This window comes from Seriola dumerili, unplaced genomic scaffold (assembly GCF_002260705.1).
Source record: "Seriola dumerili isolate Sdu_G_001 unplaced genomic scaffold, Sdu_1.0 BDQW01000025.1, whole genome shotgun sequence".
Classification (NCBI taxonomy): domain Eukaryota; kingdom Metazoa; phylum Chordata; class Actinopteri; order Carangiformes; family Carangidae; genus Seriola; species Seriola dumerili.
Window position 1 is genome coordinate 9,764,189 of NW_019174280.1, and position 20,566 is coordinate 9,784,754.

Below are 20,566 nucleotides of genomic sequence, written 5' to 3' on the forward strand. Positions count from 1 at the left end.
GTGTGTGCGGTCTTAATACTTTCAGTCCATTTAAGGACTGTAGCTCTTACGAGAAACATCAAATAGTGTGTCACTGCCTTTGGAAAAAAATGTAGATCTCAATGTATATGTAATGTCTCCTGGCTTGGTTAAGAGACTGTAATATGAGTTCAGAAGAGGGGGAAAAAAAAAACCCAGTGGAAATACAGTAGACAGACACAGACTTTGTCTTCCTTATTTAGCAATGTCTTGGCCAGTGGTGGAGGAACGGGCACAGAGCCTGGGAAAAGAGCACACACGCACAAACACTCACAGAAAATACACATGCATACACTTAGACATCTGGGCAAATGAATCATGCCAGTGCTCATGTACAGGAAATCTAGTGGGTAAAAGCGGATACATGTAGATACACACGTAGGCACCCTCCTCTATAAGTCTTCCTCTCTTTTGATACTGAAAATGTACACACACGTTTTTTCCAAATAATCCAGGGCTGCGGTCTTTCAGTATTAAACTCACGGGATGCTGTAATTCATCTCGCTGTCCAGCACATGGCGCTGTTGTGTTACACAGTTACTCAGGTCGTGTTGAGTAGAGCTCCTGCAGTTCCTGAAATACCCAATAAAAGAACAACACACAAGCAGCCTGAAGCTAGGCAGGTAATTATATGAAACTCACACTTGATATGTCATATCTGCTTTATTACACAATATCCTGTGAGCAGGGCTTGGAGAAATTAGAGTAAAAGATGATTACACAAAGCAACAGTGGTCATTAGATGCATTTTTTTGGCTGACAAACTAATATCCTAAAGCACTTATTAAGTCAATTTTATCCAGCGGGAGTTCAATAGTCTCATGGAAGCGTGGAAGTTTCATACATTGTCATTAATTCCAGTCAAATACCATTTGTTGTTTCCCAGAATATATTTTCTAAAACTGTATTCTAGAAACCACATTTGACTCCCAGCCAGATGAAACGAGTGAAACACTGACTGCCCTCAGAGTATCTTAATCACAAGGTCATTACCCAAGAAGGCCAGTTTCTTGTAAATACTTTGCAATTAGAAAACTGGTTGGTTTTCAAGAGGCTTGGATATTGAGTGACTGGCTGAATTAAATCCAGTTTGTGTCCAGTTTTTGGAAAAGGTTGTCACTGTGTTACATCTCGGTGACCTGAATGTGTTTTGACATTGCAACTTGTCGAGCTGAGATGGAAACATCTCAACTGCGGTTGTGTTTACACTACGCGGAGGATGGTGGGGGTGGGGGGGATGTTGTGCACCCTAGTTGTCTGGTCAGAAAGTACGAGTGGTGTGAAATCCTTATTTGGTGACAGAGGACACTCAGAAGTCTGGGCTCAGTCCTTACAGTCAAACAAACTCACAGCACAAACTTTGCCAGGTTTCTTCACTGTGATTTTGCATCTTAGTTATCCTCAACACCAGCACATTACTGTACAGATGGTTAATGAAACTATTTTTATTATCGCCATGGAAACAGAGTTCATATGGTTTTAGTGTGGAGTACTCAAGAAGTGCTCTGAGCCTTTAAGCTTAATCAGATAAACTCACTTCCTGCCTGGAAGAAACCTGCAGCAGAGTTGTGTATTTGTCAAGATATGACACTTTTTCTTGTCACCAAATACAATTTTCCTCTTCCTTCTGCTTCATTACTAATTTTAGATTCACACATTTTACTGATTGTACCTGAAATGTGTTACCTCTGTGTTCTGTTACCTTTGCCGCCCTTGTGTACTTATGTCTCTGTCTTCCCCTTTGTCTGTCTGTTCCATCGACTGTTGTCAATGTGTTACCCTGTGGATTATTGTTCTCTTGTTGGCATTCATGTTAGCCCATCATCGTGCTCCAGTGTTTAGTTCCTGCCTGGTTTTATTTTGGATTCCTGGTTTTGTAAGTTTCTGTTTTGTCATTAACCTTTGTTTTTTACCTACCCCTTATTGATTGTCTGCATTTTGGGTTCAGCTTGGGTTCAGAGTTTACAATCTAGCAATTGTTAAATAGCTCTAAACAGGCACTGCTGCTAATGGGAGTTGGTTTGTTTGTAAACCAAAGTATCGGCAAATTAAAAGTTTGAACTGATGATGGTGCTGGAAGAAAAACTAAGGGATCACTAAAAGTCATTACATTTCATCCTTTAGGGGACAGGAATGTCACAAATGTCATGGCAGTTGTTGAAACCTTTCAAACCACAAATGTCAACTTCATGGTGACGCCAGATAGAAACCAAAAACAGAGGGGATCACCAAAGTCATCAGGATTTATTCTCTGGGGACCATGGCAGTCCGTATAGAGTCACACCACTAATAATGGTGTTTAAACAAATAAATGCATCAGTGATGCTCAAGAAGAAAAAGTGCTCTGCATGCTCACTGAAAAGTTAGTCTAGTTTCTGTTGGAGAAATTAATTAATAATGAATTAATAAAAAACATGTGAAAAATTGAATTTAGAGCAAACTGTGTCAAAGACACCACAGCCACCATCACAGAGACAACAGTTTCCATGTCAAGGTCTGTTGCAAGCTCAGCCATATTCAGAGAGGAATGTTTATTCATGAGTTAGATGTGAAGTGACACTTCATTTATTTCCATGAAAATGTGCACATGCTGATAGTGTACCTGCAAGGGTAAGTGCTACTCTCTGAATACACAATATTTCACCAGTGACTGCAGAATTCCTCAGATCCTCATCTCTCAGAGCAGGATGAGACCCTCAACCAGCTGGAACGCAGGAAACAGGAAATACTTCCGCCTCCTGCAACAGTGACTTCTGAGGAGTCCTTGAGCAGGGCACTAAATCTGCTGCTCTAGTTCAGAAGCTGGATAGATCTCAGGTGTGAGAATGCAAAGTTGTTTTGAAACAGCTCAGCATCAAAAAATTCATTCTTTGTATAAAATAGTCTATACCTATCTATTAATTACGAGCAATACTGATTCACATTATATCAAAAACAAACAAAAAAAACAAAACACATACATCACAGGTATTCAGTAAGTAGAACCAAAACTGCTTTTAATCGCAAGAATTTGTATCAGTCACCTCAAAGGGCTTAAAATAAAATCAATATTGCAAAGTCACAGAATAAAGCTACAATCTTAAAATAGTTAAGTTAGTCTGTGTGTGCATGTGTATGTTACTCTGTACAGTCGTTTAACACCAAAGATATGCATGCAGAAAACTGTACACGGCAGTATGTTCATTCTACAATCGAAAAGCGAACACAACACCATCGTCATGGAAAAAAACATTACAATTTGTCAATATTGACCCTGAAACAGAATCAGTGTTTAGGGCTGAAAGGTTGATTATAATAAAGTGTTTAAATAACAATATGTCATATTCTCTAAATTGCGCCCAACCCAAACAAAGTAAAGAAACTCCAGCACCACTGCTACAGAAACACTTATGGGAGAACACTGGTCATTTGTAAGGCATAAAATATCAGAAGTACAGACGTTATCTTTCTCACACACAAAAACTGTACAACATACACAGAGTCAAAACGTAAAAACATTAGTGTTGTCATTCAAAAATAGAGTAGAGCTCTCAAAAAGGCATTTGGCTAAGATAATGAATGAAACCCTACAGAGTTAACTGAGGGAAAAAAAATCACCAGTAGAAAAACAGATGAAGAGGAGGAAAAAATCACAGCGTGAATTAAGGTTTGATTTCTATTGAGGCACAAACACTTTTTTTATTATGAATGAATTTATCTCAACTTTTACCCAGAAATGCTGCCCTACATTTGCAGAATCTGTCCAATATATCAATGTGCTGTAGGGCAGTAACTGAGCTGAGCACTCATTTCCTGCAAACGCACTTGCAGTGATTTTGATTTACTGCTTTCCATCAGTGTTATGGCTCACGCTAACTGTTTTGATTCTTTTCATTTTAAGGCTGTTTGACTTTTGATACTCTTGGATATTTTTCAGGGAAATAAGCCAATGATACAGTATCTTAGAAAGCTAATGTGGCATCATGGGAAAAGCCTTGTTTGGATCAACACTTCCAAGGCAGTTGTTGTGTTAAATATTACAACTTTATGAGTTTAGAACATCATTTATGACCTAAACACCCTCCCATATAGTAATACTGAGCCCACAGCATATATAGTATTCCCCAGTCTCCATATTACACACAATCAGTCATACACACAAACACACATCGATATATAGATAATTTACACATTTTGGTTTTGTACTCGACACAACTGTGAATTCAACAACCTTAAGATTTTATTATGTTACTATTTCTACTGGGGTTTCTTATGGGAGCTGATGACTCTTAGTGACTCTCATCAATCAATGTAAATGAGCCAAAACTAGCCATTCAAACACTGCACCCTAGTCACATGCCTCAGTGACATTACTGTAACTGAATCTTAAAGTCGTGATGTGACAGACAGGGTGGTTACTATAGTTCCCCAGTGAGGCCAGTAATGAGAGGTGATATTTTGAAACCTGCTATTTAGATACAACGTTAATAATGTGTGATATCGTTCTGACACTGATTTACACATTAAAGAGGTACGACAGTACAAATCTAATAATTATCAGGAAGGATGAGTCATTTTTACACACAGCCCTGACATTTCAGGATACCATGCATCTTGTGACCAACAGTGAGATACAGCAGGTTAAAGATGTGATTGCTATTGAAACGTTGTGTTGTACCTACTGTTAAGACTAATGGAAGGGTTGCTAACACCTTCATCATAATCAAGTTATCATTTAAACTGTCTACGCTGAATATAGAGTATCAGAGACATTTATAGTTTGATTACATGTTTGTTCCACACTCATTGCTTGAATAAATGCTGATTCTGTGCGCAGTAAACACCGTTTTCCTCACCGTTTAGAGAAGATGCAACATGTTTAAGAATGAGAACCTCAAACCCCTTAAAGTTAAATATATTGTACCTTTTCAGACCAGCAAAATTGTGTCGATATCACAATAGAAAGGCCACTAAAACACACTAGAGGCTAATGCTAAAGTCAGTTTTTGAAACAGTAAACTCTCCAATAAACATCAACACTGAAATAAACTGCTTTAAGCAGAGTGGCAGCTGCACCAGGCAGCCAATTCAGGGGCAGTGGAAACTCTGTTTGTGTTTTGAGCCCAATGACATATGATTCATCACTGAGCCAAATACACCTGTCACAGCAACATTGTTATGGATGGATATCATTTGCTGAAGTAGTTTTTTCTCTATATTTTGTTCAACTGGGTTCTGGCAAAAATGCACAAGCCAAAAACACAAAGCTGGCAAATCAGTGTCTTAATTATTTCACGTCCTCATGCTAATGGATCGTCTTTTGTTCTTCATTTATTCCATCATGTCCTGTAGGAAATATGTTGGTGACCTACAGCTTTTACAGATTTGTGGTTTCAGTCAAATTGATCAAATAAAAAATACCGAAAGACAGAATTCAAAAATCACAGCTAGAATCACTCAACAAAACACATTGTTATTCATATCCACTGTATTTCTTGTGACTGTACAGTTGAAGTCTCTTCCTCCCATCTTGTTTCTTTTAATTGTAAATGTAAATGTGGCCTGGTGTTGACCAATCACCAGCCAGCAATCAAATACTTTCACAAAGGGCAGTCTCTCTGATTCACTTTGACTAAACCATTTTCATCATGTCTCTTCCTCTCTCTGTTGTCAGCTACAGGTCATCACGAAGGTAAAGGTCGCTGTCAGGCTTCAGGGTGTGTCCTGATCCATCAGGTAACATGAGAGCGACGTCTCTCAGACATCTTGGGGAACACCCTGGTCTCTACAGCCTGAGGAAGAGGAAGGTGAGTTGCAGACAGAGGAAGGGGAAAAGAAAAAGATGTTTGACTGCTTGTAGAAATAATCATTGTAAACTATTATCTGGCTTTTATGTCCCCAGTTAAGAGGGGGTTTAAAGTGCTACATGCAATTACAAAACATTTGTTTTGAACTTTTGACAGTAATTGCCTTTCTCCATTTCATTTAATTGAGCAAAATGAAAGCAGAGAGGTTGGCATCAGCAACAGGAGGTAGGCTGAAGCATTAAGAGCTAAAGCTTTATAAAGCATTGGCTGGCAGGTTTAGCTATTACCTCAACTTCCCCAAAGTGGCAAACAATACTAGTCTGGCTTGCATTATGTTTTCAGATCGATTAGAAACTCCATGAGTGATGACTTATTAATGAGCCAACATTTCTACAATCAGGAGCGTGACAGCCTCACTAAGCACACAGTTTGTGCGTCACTCATTGTGATCTGGAAAGAATCAACAGACATTTGGTCAGGAACGTGTGTCATTTCAAGTAAATGATGGAAAGGTCCTTGTGTAACTGAAACATCAAAAAGAATCCCTACCATTAATCTTCACCTTCTGTTTTTAAAGCTGCCATGTTGAATTTTACCAACTACTAGTAGCGCTGCAGAGGAATGTTTTGAAGAGTGGGTTTTGTTAGCATGTTAGCATCTGTGATGTACAATCCTGCTGACAGTTTCATACTGTTCCTCTGATCAAACAGTTGGTGGCAGTTCGTCTCTAAGAAACTGAGCAATGCAGGGAAGAAGAAGAAGACTGCTAGCAAGTAAGCATGGATGTAAACAATGTAGGTTTCAAATTCTTCAAAAAATTGGTTTTGCAAATATTTTATGAGGAAGGAAACATAGTTCTTTAGGTCTCATAGATACAGACTAAAAACTATGAACACATCTTGGCAGCTATTCTGGAAATTTCTTATCAATTATCAGATGAAGCAGATGAAGTTTGCTCATTTGTCATAAGGCTTTAAACCGCATCACATGCTCCTCATCACGGGATGGGATAATTTGACTGTAAGACTGTGTGATAAGAGCTCTGGAAAGAGCTAGTAAGTGTACCTTTGACAGGTTTTTTTTATCAAACCATTATTTTTATGGTCAAGAACAAACTTTGATATTTTATATAAGGAAACATGGACAAGGAGTCCGGGAAGAGCTCATGTTTAAACAGAGCTCCAAGACAACTCAGCGAACTCTGTCCACTGATGACCATGTTGAAAACTTGTGAAGTGAACTTCGATGCTTAAACTCATGAGGTTTGGATCGTCTCTGTGAGGATACCAAACATACTTTGTAATTTCTTTGTACAGCTCAGATGAAAGGTCGTGAGAAAGTCCTGAAAAGATGTTATTTCTAAGCCTGGGATATGTGGTTATTTGTTTTGGCATGCTTGATATCTGTGTTAATTTTAGTCCAGCTGACTATTCATCTTGTGATATGCTTCTAAATCGCAATTTCATCAACTCACTGGGGAAACTGTTGATAGTGAGTGAAGGAAAAAAGAAACACCTACCATCAGAGACTTTGGTTCATGAAGACGGAGAGCAGAGGGAGGAGAGAAGAAATAAGACAGATTCGGTTAATCATGATTTGTTTTTGCAAACACTATGTATTTGTGAAGTTGATTGTCTCGGAGTAACACTAAACAGGTGAAACAATGCACTCTAGGAACTTTCAAGGAGAAAAGAAAACCTGATCTGACCTTGTTTGATTCAGATATATTACATGACCAAATGTACACAAGTACAGCAACACTACCTCGGTTTACTGGATCGATGAACAGAGAGAGATGGAGACAGGAAAAGAGGGAGACGGAGCGAATGAAAAACAAAAACTGAAGAAGAAACTGAGGCAGAGAGGGAGACTGGGAGACTGGGAGGGTGGGCAGAGAGTGGGAGGAATAATGTGAGAGAGAAAGAGAGGGAGCAGGGATATGGCTAGATCATATAGGAGCAATCATTAGATAGAGAAGAAGGTGATCAGTGGGAGGAAGATAATGCCATGATCATTAGATGGAGAAAGAGAAAAGAGGGAGGGGAGTTCGTAGAGATGGAGGTATGGAAATAAAGAATACATTGATCATATCTAACACAGGCTCATTGGAGAGGAATAGAAAGACAGAGAGGGAAGAAGAAAATTGATAAATACGCCACATTATCAGAGTGATTCATTGCACGGAGGAAGAAAGAGGGAATATCTTAATAAGAGCCTAAAGCTCGTGTATTGTGGTGATGAGTAGCTGAATAATAATTAATCTTAGTAGGAAAGAGCATGCATGTTTTCAGCATGACGATGTGACCTTCGGTGCTAACAGGAAAAGGATTTTCATATTCGATATGAATATTCGATACACTGCTAGCTGTGAACGTTAACAGGAGTATAGATGTTAGCAGCAACAGTTGAATACAGTGTGTGCCCAGAGGCCTGAAAAACAGCAGGGAGCAGTGAACAAAAACACAGCGGGGGGGCTGCTCTCTCCCACACAATTACTGTTCCTCACACACACACACACACACACACACACACACACACACACACACATACACACACACACAAACACATAAACACATAAACACACACAGACTCTTGCAGGCATGTACACATTTGGATGCACATACACATGCACATCCTCATACATACAGAAAGATAGAGACAGAAAGACAGTACTATGGTAATACAAAGGCTGCCTTGGCACAGCGAGAGAATACTCTGTGTGTGTGTGTGTGTGTGTGTTTGTGTGTGTGTGTGTGTGTGTTTGTGTGTGTGTGTGTCGGCACTTGTTCATGCATCAGTGCCTCAGGAGAAGACACTACTTTCTTTTATTCTTATATCAGATGTTTCTGCAAGAGAAATATAAGACCCTCGAAAAAAATTTGTGCTGCCCAGAGCTGCTAATTGTCCCATGTTGTGAACACAAGACTTAAAGGATAAGGCTGGCAATACTCAATATTTTTGTTGTTGTCAACAAATCCTATAAAAAATGAAAAGACCTGAACCAATAGTAAGTTATTCTGTCAATGCTTTCTGAGTTCCCCGGACGGACTGTGGCACCTGAGCTATTGGTTTCTGAAGATTAATTTTTTTTTTTTTAAATGCCTAAATAGTTTTCTAAAACAGTTGGACACTAGTTTTCAGCAAACATTAATCAAACAGGAGTAAACAGTACATTTGTTGGGTCTATTTTCAGCTGTGGATTAATAATCATTTGATGTATAGTGAGTACTTAAAGCAACTGGACAGTGTGCTGTATTCGGGAGTCTAAACTACCCTGCCCATGCACATCATGATCTAGAAATGTGCCACCCAGTGCAACAGTGTGGCTCACTGGTGCGTTTTTAATAGCTTTTGGACAATTTGAAAAAGTGCTGCACACCTGAATATATGACAGATGCATCAGATACACTGTTTCTTACTACTGGTATTATTTTATGACATTTCAGTCAGTAATCTACAGTGCCACTACTCGAACTACCTGTAAATGAAAAAATATTGTAACAGTGTTTCAACAATTATAGAGATCTATGACTCATACTGTATATCACGTTTTGGCTACATGGACAATGTTTACTGGTAGGATCAATTCATTGCTGGTTTTGTTTGTTATTGAATAATTAAAAAAATATCACCAGACTTATCCTTTAAATTATTAATAAAATATCCTTGAAAACTCAACTTAACACATTTGTGAGGAAATCACTGAATCCGACAAAGATTTAATCGCTCTACCCCTGACCTTTTCACGACACCGATGTTTGACCCAGAAACCTGAAAAACAGACTGATTACTTACAAACTGCAAGTATTATCTTTTTTTTTTTTTCCTGATGTAAAAATCTTGTCATTCTTAAGTTGGACTTTATAGACCAAACTAAGACACCTACTACATGTTACATGTGACACAGACAAAAGAAAAAGGGGACGAGACTTAAAATAAAAGGCGAAGAGAACAGACAACAAGACTGTCAGAAAGATAAACAGATCGACAGCTACTGACTCGCGAGGATGACCATGTCCATTCCCCAGAAGATGCTCATGATCCATCCAACCATGATAACGGCCGTCAGTATCTGGATCAGGGCTGCTGCCACATTGAGCCAGAACACACAGCACACACCTCGCTCGGAGATCAGCTCACTGCGAGCTCCACACAGCACCGTGAACGCTGAGATGAAGGTACCTGTGGGACAAACCCGGAAAGACATCTTGTTACATCAGTGCATTTGACTCCATGATATGTTTAGCCAAACATGATAAAAGGCTTTGAAAGAGATTTCCACTCTGCTTCATTTCCAGTGACATGCACCAGACTCCAGACTTTCCAATTCAATAAACTGGGAGACATGTGCTGTCCTCCACTGAAAAAGTGACACAGTGTAATTCACAGCAGTGCTTACTCATACTAACATCCTCCTTGCTAACAAGCTGATGCTTAGCAGGTAACTTTTTTACCCTGTTTACTTTAGCCTGTTAGCATGGTAACACTTGCTGATTATCGCTACACACAATGACTGATGTGTGATTATTGATTAATGAGGCAATGTGATAAGTAGAGCAGGTACTGGATCACCAAAGGTTCACCCTACCAACACCATATGCTGTATATCTGTACTAGATTTCATGATAATCCATACTGTAGCCTAATTGTTAAGATATTTCAGTAAAAAAGTCAGAGGATCAGCAAAGTTTTGGGACTTGAATGTTCCCAAAACTCCATCTAATAGCTGCAGAGATATTTCCAGCAAGTCTTCCAACCTTAATGAAGGTTAAAATATAGGTCAAATAAACTGTAAGCATTAGTTTTGTAGCCTAGCCCTAGGTACTATCACATACAGTACTGTGGACAGACTTAAACCGCTCAATACAGAGTTATCCCACACAGACCACTCAACGTCCCTGAGTAAGTGAGTCAATATTTAAGAGGCTGCTCTTGGTGAGTATCTGTTAAGTACTATGGTTCCAGTGGATCCATGCCTTGGAAAATAGTACAGAAAGAAGCACACACATTGATGCTCACATCCACTGTTGCTGAGATGAAACAGGATTATCTCTGTGGACAACTCTTGTCTGCCTGAATGAAATCCAATACCACCCCTCATCCTGTTATCTGGAGACCTGGAACTTCCCAGAACCTGTTCATTGTACAGTAAATCCACTGTAACTGTGTGTGTGTGACAAACACAGAGGCAAGTGTAAACCTCAGTGCTCACAAATCAGATTATTTCATCACAGAATGTTTCCATAACAACACCCCCTCAGGAAAAGCACACACACACACACACACACACACACACACACACACACACACACACACACACACACAAACTCTGTATATAAACTATGATTTTTACTCTGTGTCTCAGATCTACCTCATATTATCAATGGTATTTTTATATTTGCCTACTTAGCAATCATTTTAGCAGTGTGCAATATATTTTATTTTTTAGCAGCCTGCAGTGTATTTTATTTTTTATGACTTGCTATTTTTATTTTGAAGTATAACATCAGTTCTATAATAGTTCTATAATAGGAGCTTCCTGTCCACCACTCCTAAATACAGAAACAAGAGGGGTCAACCAAAACAGAAAGTGATTCTAACGTTAAAAAAAAAGAATTAAACAAATAGTACTGTCAGTCTGAGAGAAGTATGATTATACTAAAGCATAATTCTCACATGGAAATCAGTGCCACCCATGTGCTTCCACCTCATCTCAGAAATATACACGCCCCACTTAAGAAAATATTTGTGTCACTCATCCTTTAATATGCAGCAGCTTTTCTCCCTCAAGTCGGTTCCTGACTATAATTCACCATCCAGTATTTATTGCCACCTGGGTCCAGTCTTTCAGTGAATGCAGAAAAACAAACAGTAGCTCCTAAAATATTATTCAACATTTTGGATAGCATAAAAACAAACACAAAAATGCACATTTTCTCAAATATGACAGTAAATCTTCATCCAGAGCCGATGGGTTTTTGGGCAAAGCGCATGTATTAGAATTCCCTCATTTCCCCTACATTTCCAAATGGCTACAGACTCCTTTAAACCAAGGCTATATAGTAAGCTACTAATTTTTACATTACCTTTGAATCAGGAGATGCGGCTTAATGAGTAACTGTGATGAGTAATTTGTCCACTGATCATAGGCTTTGTTTGATTGCACATATTTTTGATTCTAAACATTTATGAGTCACGCATAAATGTTCAACATTCTCAATGTGATTGTGTATTTCAGTGGTGGTTGTTGATGAAGTGTCAGTGAACAGACAAGGTCAAGAATTTCCACTGTTTCATTTGCTCAGTATTTACTCAGAAAGGGTCACTGAGCGTGAAATGTCTTTTGTGAAACTGTGTGACTGTGAGCTGCTTTCATTCTGGTCTAAGAAATGTTTTCAATAAATACAAAACCACAAATTATTCAGAGAATCATCTGATGTTTAGACTCTCTCTCTCTCTCTCTGCAGTGTTTATGTACCTTTTCATAAATCCTTGACTGAATGCTGTGAAAGCTGAACGCAACACAAGAAATGCCTGGTGGGTGTGCATCGTGGCCTTGGCCCTTCTCTTTCAGCTAGCTCCATTTCTTGTCACATTGGAGGAATTCAAAGAACAGTGCAAGCCAAGCGGGGGGGTGGGGGGTGGGGGGGGTGGACTGCCAGTTGCATCGTGTGAGGAAAGGCCAAAGTATGTAGAAGTTAGCATCTTATCACTTTTTCTTTTCCTCTGTTTAACTCTCTGTCCACTTCCTTATTTCCTCGTCTCTTTCTAATTAGCTATAAATTAGCTGGCGAATAAAAAACTCATAATGACTCTATCTATACAAACACGGACATACCAGATATACTCTGTGTGTCCCATAATATCTGACAAATCTTAATGAAAACCATAATATTTACTTTCACATGGCCTACACTGGCCTTATCTGGAACGGTTTCCAGAAGGCACAATCCCAGAATAGTAAGCAGCTGCAGAAAAGAAAAAAAACCAAAACATAATAAATTCAACATATACATGTGGAAAAAGATGAATTAGATATTTAAGTTTCCTTTCAAGTTTTTTAGCTGATGCTCATTTCAAAGTCTCTCGCAGAAAGAGCAACAGTGGGCTAGAATGAGCTTCCAACCAGAGCCGATATGGTCTGATCCGACAGAGAAATGTTCAGGTCGCGGAGGCCACACCCACCAGCAGATGCTCTGGCTGCTGGTGGAGCTGCCCACCTCCAGACATGAGCCGTGACAGGCAGCAAGCTGGTGGCTGAGTGGTTACACATCATCCATCTGAGTTTTTGGCATGAAAAACAGGATCTATACAGTCTGGTGGCTTTTTCTGTGTGGCTTCCAGCTTCTGTAGTCTCAGTCATGTGACAGTCATGTGTTAATAATACATGGATATTTGGTGATAAACATGTACATTAGGGCTGCAAATAAGGGTTATTTGCTGATTATTTTAATGATTATGTCCTCATTTGGTTTAAAAGAATGTTGAGAAGCAACTGAGGCCAAACTGACATCTTCAAAGTGCTTGCAGTCCAAAGCATTACAGATATTCAAGAAACTTAGCAAAAGGTCACATCTAAGAAACTGGAGCCGAGGAATATTTTCTACTTTTGCTTTATGAATGCCTTAAACGGCAATATCTGATAATTCGGCCACATGGGCGCAGCAGAAACAAGCCGTAAACACTGATATTATATTATTGATATATATTATCACCTTTTAGCTGCTATATGGCAAATGTGTTAGCAAAGAGTTTCCTACTCATATATTCATTTGAAGTGTTTGAAAGTGTGTTTCTGGCAACCTGATGACTGTAAGAACTAAGGAAATCTCTCTCTCTCTCTTTCGCTGATAAATGCTTCACTATATTCACCAGCTAGTCGCTAATTCTATGTCTTTGCCTTTTGGTGCCGGAGAGATAGCTGCAAAACCTTTTCAGCTGGAAATAGCTGCTTGCTGTGGCTAAAACGGACGCAAGAGCGAATCAAAATACTAATGTTGCTGGTTGTAAAAACCAAAACAATGAACTGAAAGATGCTGAGGCCCTTTAAAGAGGAGAACTGCAGCGTTGGGTGATAATTTTCTGTGGTTTCATTACTACAATGAAGTGAATGTAATCATTTCATCCATTGTTAATATTAAATTTTTAATTAGAGCAACTTTAATTCATTGACAGAGTTATTTTTGCTATTATGGGCCACTAGCAGCATCGGCATCAGATTTCTGTGCGTTCTCATTTTACTCCCAGCATGTCTTTGTTCTCCGGACAGCAGTTATGAAATATCCAAGATCACCACATGTAATCCTTTATCAGTGCAAGAGTCATTCTACACCACAGGCAATATCAAAATGGTAAAATGATTTAATTTGTTCCACACTTTGTAGCAGCTGACCTCTCACAGAGCGTTTTGAACCGCCCATAACTGAGAAACGCCAACGATCAAGGAAGTACATTTCTCTGTGTGAAAAAAACAAAACTGAACCTATGTACATGCTCAACAATTCTCCACTGCAGTAATAAAAGTTTAATAAATCTTTAATACATCTTTAAACCCCTCTCGTACAAATCTACTTTAACATTCCTCCATGTGTGAAAAGCTCTTGGATCCTCTGGATGCTGCATGTGGGAGATTTGAGAGCGTGTGCATGTGTGTGTGTGTCTGTGTGTGAGTGTGTGTGTGTGTGTGTGTGTTCGCCAGTGTGTCTGTGCCTAGATATTACCCAGACTAATGACTATAATTACACAGAGAACTCTACAGAGCACCCACTGGTAGTGTGGGAGGTTAATGATGGAGTGTAAGGGTGTGAAAGACAGAAAGAGAAGGATAGAAAAAGGAGAGATGAAGGGAGAGAGGAAAAAAAACAGGGAAGAAGACAAAGAAAGGGAACAATTTAAGGAGGAAGTGCAAGGAAAGTTATTTGAAAAGATATCACTGGTTAAAAACATTACTATAGTTATTACTCGACAGCAAAAGTAATCAGTTACATTACTCATTATATCAGCACAGCTCAGTCACAGAAGCTTTTAAAGAAATCCAAAACCAGGATGACTTTATTAAAAGAACTGGATATCACTCCATCAATTTCTTACACTGTACACTGAAAAAGTTCTTCAGGGTTTCTCAAGCCTCCCTGTTTTTGTGCCCACAGAACATGAGCATTACAGACTTCCTCCGTCTGAGCTGGCTGCCTCTGAAGACTCCTGAGTGCCAAGAAAATAACTTACCAATACAGGCCTTTGAGACTTTTCATATTTGTATTGGAGCCTACTGATATTTGCAAGCAGGAACTGGTGTTAAGATCAGTTTATCAGAAAAAAAGATTCATCTGTGTACAAGTTGAAAATACAGCCAAGGATTGAAACTACATCAGGAGCATGGGCAATGTCACAGAACAGAGACATCAAACCACCCTGACATCACACAGGAATGCTTGTGCATGATTACACCCCTCTGTAACATTTCTCTGCAGCAGCAGTTTAATAAAAAATATAAGTCTTGTTGTGCCTTTTATAAGCTTTGCATACATTCACAATATGTGCACCTGATTCTAAGTGTTGATGAGAGTTATAGTTCAATACACAATGTGTGTGGGGATGTGGGATGTACCATAAAGTAAGGGTCAAGTTAGAGCGAAACTACACACACACACAACAACACACACAACCACACGCACAACCACACACACAAGCATCCAGAGGCGAGATCTCAACACGACCCAGTAAACTGATGCAGTGTCTCAAATATCTTCACCATCAATCACACACACATGCACACACACACACACACACACACACACACACACACACACACACACACACACACACACCACACACACACACGTGACCTCTGCCTCCCACGCACTCAGGGGCTAAATCATATATTCAGTTTAGCTCTCTGTGGCAAAGCCTCTCCCTTTCCAGTCCTCTTATGGCAAAGATCACAACACAGCTAGTGAGCTGTAGTTTGCTTCACAATAAGTATGTGTAATTATTTACAAGCCGACAGCTCATTGATCAGTTTACACTGCACTGACTAACAGCCTCTGTGTTTATCACCAATAGATTTGAACTCCTCATTACATTGCAGGGACAATCTAAGGCTCTGGCAACATAACGTCAGGCAGGATTAATGTGTCGTTAAAACAAGTGCGCCCGAGAGAAGGAGGTTGTCAGTTTGAATTCTCCAACTTGATGTAGAGCTCTGGATGTGGAAACATACTTTTTTTCCTCATGTTTGAGGTTCAGTTAACTTGACTTTCAACACTGAGAATCACCAATCAACATTTGTTTCTTTTAATCATAAGCACAATCTTTTCTTCACCATGATGAAGTACTGTTAGTCGCCTAAACTTAAATAATTCAACATTCTGTGGCACATTCTTGTTCGCTGTCTTTTCGAGAGTTAGACAAGATGATCGATGCCACGCTCATGTCTCTCACGCCTTACGTATGGAGATAGAGCTAAGAGTTGATTTAGCTTAGCGTTGAGAGTGGAAGCAGGGAAAACAGCAAGCATCCATCCATGCACCTCTGTGGTTCACCTCTCCACTGGTAGCCTTAATATGAGAATGATATCGATCTTCTCATCTAGCTCTCAGCATGAAGGTAAACATGTAGATTTCCCAAAGTGTTGAATAATTCATTTAATGAAACTGCAGGGGCAGGTTTCATAAAGTCTTCATTCTGCTATTAGATTAGTCTCCTCCAAATTAGACAGTTTCCCAAAAATAAAGACTGACTTATTTTAGGCCTAAAAAGTTCACCACCTGACCCCCACGCTAATTTTCAACTAAGAGTCATGTGTCCATGGTAACAATCAGTGATAAATCTGCTGACCAATCGCATCAAATGACAAAAAATTAATAATTTGTAGTTTTCTAATTTTTACAAAACGTCAGGTATGTCATAGACAGCAGAGACAGGAATCACATGTTTGGAGAAATTTACATCCCCACGAAAAAGACAACACGTACTGCGTTGTTTCAAAGCCTATAATAAATATTGATAAGATTGATTCTTTTATTGAAACAATGCTCCATTTGCAAAATCAGACCAGTTAACCAGGCTAACTTACAAGTGTGTGGCATGTTTCCATGGTAACAGTTAGTGATACCTGCTGACCAGTGGCACATAACAATTGGTTATTTTAACCCAAATCACGATCTTCGCGCTAACCGCAACCCCAGTCATGTTTGCACCTAAACCTTACCAAACCTTAAACATGACGTTTTAGGATTAGAAAATGGTTTTATTTTTGAAATGGCAATGTTGTCTTTGTCATTTCATTTGGAGGACTTGTTGGCACATACTGGACAAATGGACAAAAGGATAAATGTACAGAAATCTGAAAAATGAATGAGTTATATTACACACAAACTATGTCATCTTAACAGTGTTATCTTCAGAAAATGTGACTTGCGTTTTGACCGCCTAGTATTTCCAGTTCAGGTGAGTATTTATGTTTCAGTGACCCAGTAACTGTTGCTCTGCACACAGGCCCTTTCCACTGCAGTGTTACAGACATAAAGCAATACCAAGGACCCAGGTGCTATCTGTTGTGCTATAAAAGTGTCCTACATTACTTGTCATTGTGCGTGTACTCTTTGTGCATGTGCATGTTTGTGTGTGTTTATTCATACACCTGTGTGTCTGCATGTCTGCATGATATGTTGTTCTGCTCCGACAAGAGTCAGAGCCGTATCCCACCGTATCCCGCATGCATTGTGTTCATTTCAGTCAGCGTTGTCATGGCAACTGGCCGCAGCTATTCAATGAAATGTCAAGGCATTCAGGCAAACCTACACACACATTCACACTGTACACACACACTCGCACACACTTGAATGAGCCATAGCGCTTTTCATACATATTGGGGACAATTTTTAAGACAGGGCAAAATTTCAGCCAAAAGGGGGTAAACAGAGTATTTGGGGGTATGTGTTTGATGACCCTGTTTTATTATAAAGCTGTTTGTGACATTTTCAAACAGTTAATAATTCAACATTTATTTTGAAAAGGTTGCAGCAAGTAAAAAGGATGAATGTGTGTGAAGGTGAGAGAAAGAAAAAAATATTGATTAGAGAAAAGATCAGAGAATTTGGAAACCTTCTTTCAGCGGTGAAACATAACAGAGAAAGCACAAAGAAAGAGAGAAGAGGGACGAGATGAAGACGAGAGGACACACACAAACACACACACATAATGACTCCCTGGAGAGTAATGACCAACAGATCAGAGTCAAAGGGCGGAGAGGACACATCATAGGTTATTTGGTGATGGACTCAGCTCTGAGTGATTGCTATGGAGACGTTCGCCTTCCATCAGAGAAAAACATCTGAGATTGTTTGATTTCTGTTCTCTGTATCTCTCTGTTTCTCTTTTTCTTCTTTGCCCGACATGATCTTAACTGCTACATGTTCTGCTGTTCGCAAAATAAACTGCACATTGTGTTATCATTTTATGTCCTGCTGCTTTCGCCTTAGAAGCACTGAACTAATCTAGATGACAGTGCGAGCGCCTGTGTGTGTCTTAGTGCGTGCACTAACCCGATGTGAGTGGGTATAACTCATGATTTATGTTTATATGCGCTTTTGTAGCAATATTGTTTTAGTGTGAACAGGATTTGGCAACAGTGGATACAGTACATTATACAGTGTGTATGTCTTAAGCCACCAGATGTTACATAATCTTACTATACACAGACATCCAGCCGAGTGGAAACACAAACAGTCAGACTGAAGGAAGAGATGTCCTAATATTAGAAAACGATTTTCATCTGGATTCGTATCTGCACCAAAATACACACAGTGAGACAATCAGATGGATTTTCAGAGAGTCACTAAAGTCTTTCTACATGGGGGACTGTGCATAATGTGAATGAGTCAGACTTGGCACTAATGAGTTACAGCCATCTGAATTCATCATGCAAAGTTGTGCAAAGTGTTCAAGACTTATTAAAAAATTATTTAAAACTGGCAACAACAATTCAGTTAGTCATACAAAAACAAAATGAAATACCCAACAACAAACTATTTTTCAGGGTCATCAAAATATGTGCTATGACTAAAGATTTTATTTATGAAAAATCGAAAAAAAATGGATTTATAAATGGTAACATGGTACTAATTAATGCTTCCTGTCTACTGCGTATTACTGTATATCTTTGAACAGTTTTTGGGATAATCTGCTAAATATCTGACAAACGAGACAATGTTGGACAGAAACATAACTTCCTTCACAGAGGTAATAATTAGAGTTTTACACTGAGTAGATGATACAATTCAAATTTGCATCTGGATGACATTGTGTATCTTGTGTGTTGTATATGTTGATCTTGAGCACAAAAACTACAACTATTGCAGAGATTAGCTGGGGAGGTGCCTAGTTAATTCAACCTGTGTCTTTGCTGCAGAGTGGATCATCTTCTGCGATCCTCTTGGAGGCAACACGGAGGACATCAGTTTCTCCTTACAAACTGGTAAATAACTAATTTTTTTTAAAGTGCTACCAAGGGTGATGACTGAAATGTTCCACAATATCAGTTTGTTATTAGTAAAACACATGGATGACTATGTACAGTTTTTTAGGTGCTTTCCTGATATTGCTTCAGTGTCTTCTACAACGAACTACAAGCTGCCAAGTTTGCAACATAACACAACAATATCAGGTTTTCCACCCGTAATAATGATGGAAAAATGTTGAGCCTACCCACAGTGATGATGTCTCTGCCTGCTGTGATAATGCTGCTGCCCATAATGATGACACCTGTGATGGATTTTTATACCCAGAGTGACATTTCTACCTGCTGTGATGACATCCAGACACCACATTTACTGTGCATTAGCACCTGCCAGACTGAGGCTGCGTGTATTTACACCCTGATGCTCTTATTTTAACACTGAGGGGTCTCACTATCTTTCTTACCTCTTTTCACACACGTGTATACAGGCATACAGGAAAATATACAAATATAAATATATTTATATACTCACATAGGCAGATTGAGACTGTCCTCTACAGTTATAGTAGTAGTTTTTTTCGAGGATGAGTAAAAATAACTCCCTTTAGTGGCCTGTGGAACTCATTTGAACTTATCAGTGCCTGCAAACTTTCCATGCAGCTTCTATGGTCACTCTTCAGTCCTCTGTGTTATTTATTTAATTTTTTCTCCTTCATGTTTGTTTAAGTTGTTGTTTGCCGGTACGCCTGCTTGCATCATGTCTATAAACTCCTCATGTCCATGTGGGTCTTCCAGTTTCATGACCACTCAGTGTCTCATTTCACTGTTTTCAACTCTGCATGTTTACTTCCTCTCACATATGCCCTCTTCAATTTTTACTGAGTAACTTTATTTATGCGTTTTTCTTTCTTTAATACAGAGAAACACAGAAAGTCTAAGGTGTTATAAATCAGGAGGAGGAGACAGATGGCCCCTCATTTTCCAGCCACCTTATACACACACACACAAAAAAAGATGAATTCATGATGAACTACACATGAAGAGAAGAAGAAAGCCTGATTCTCAACTTACCGAGTCCAGGTATGAAGGTGTTCAGAAACAGACAGATGACAGCAAGAGGGAAAGGCATTGTGGGTATTGCAGCCCGCAGAGGTCCCTTCTTCTCCCTGACCTCCACCACCACTCCTCCGCCTGCTGTAGGGGCCCCGGCCATGGCTTTGGCCCCCAGATTGTCCCCTGTCTTAACACGCCCCTGCTCTGTTCCTCCTTCTTTCTGTGCCATCTTTCTATTCTATGAACAAAG

General features: G+C 39.3%; 1 protein-coding gene across 1 annotated transcript in view; it reads right to left on the minus strand.

Annotated features, from left to right (window-relative positions):
• Positions 1 to 2,913: 2,913 nt before the first annotated feature.
• stum (stum, mechanosensory transduction mediator homolog) overlaps positions 2,914 to 20,566 on the minus strand; it is an 18,362-nt gene continuing 709 nt past the window's right edge. Inside the window, exons 1-4 of the mRNA XM_022738015.1 lie at positions 20,335 to 20,566; positions 9,804 to 9,986; positions 7,324 to 7,332; positions 2,914 to 5,789 (exon numbers count right to left, since the gene is read on the minus strand). The exon at positions 20,335 to 20,566 is cut by the window's right edge and continues 709 nt beyond it. Of these exons, the coding sequence (XP_022593736.1) occupies positions 5,755 to 5,789; positions 7,324 to 7,332; positions 9,804 to 9,986; positions 20,335 to 20,545 (438 nt within the window). The 5' untranslated portion in view covers positions 20,546 to 20,566 and the 3' untranslated portion in view covers positions 2,914 to 5,754. The remainder of the gene's footprint in view (positions 5,790 to 7,323; positions 7,333 to 9,803; positions 9,987 to 20,334) is intronic.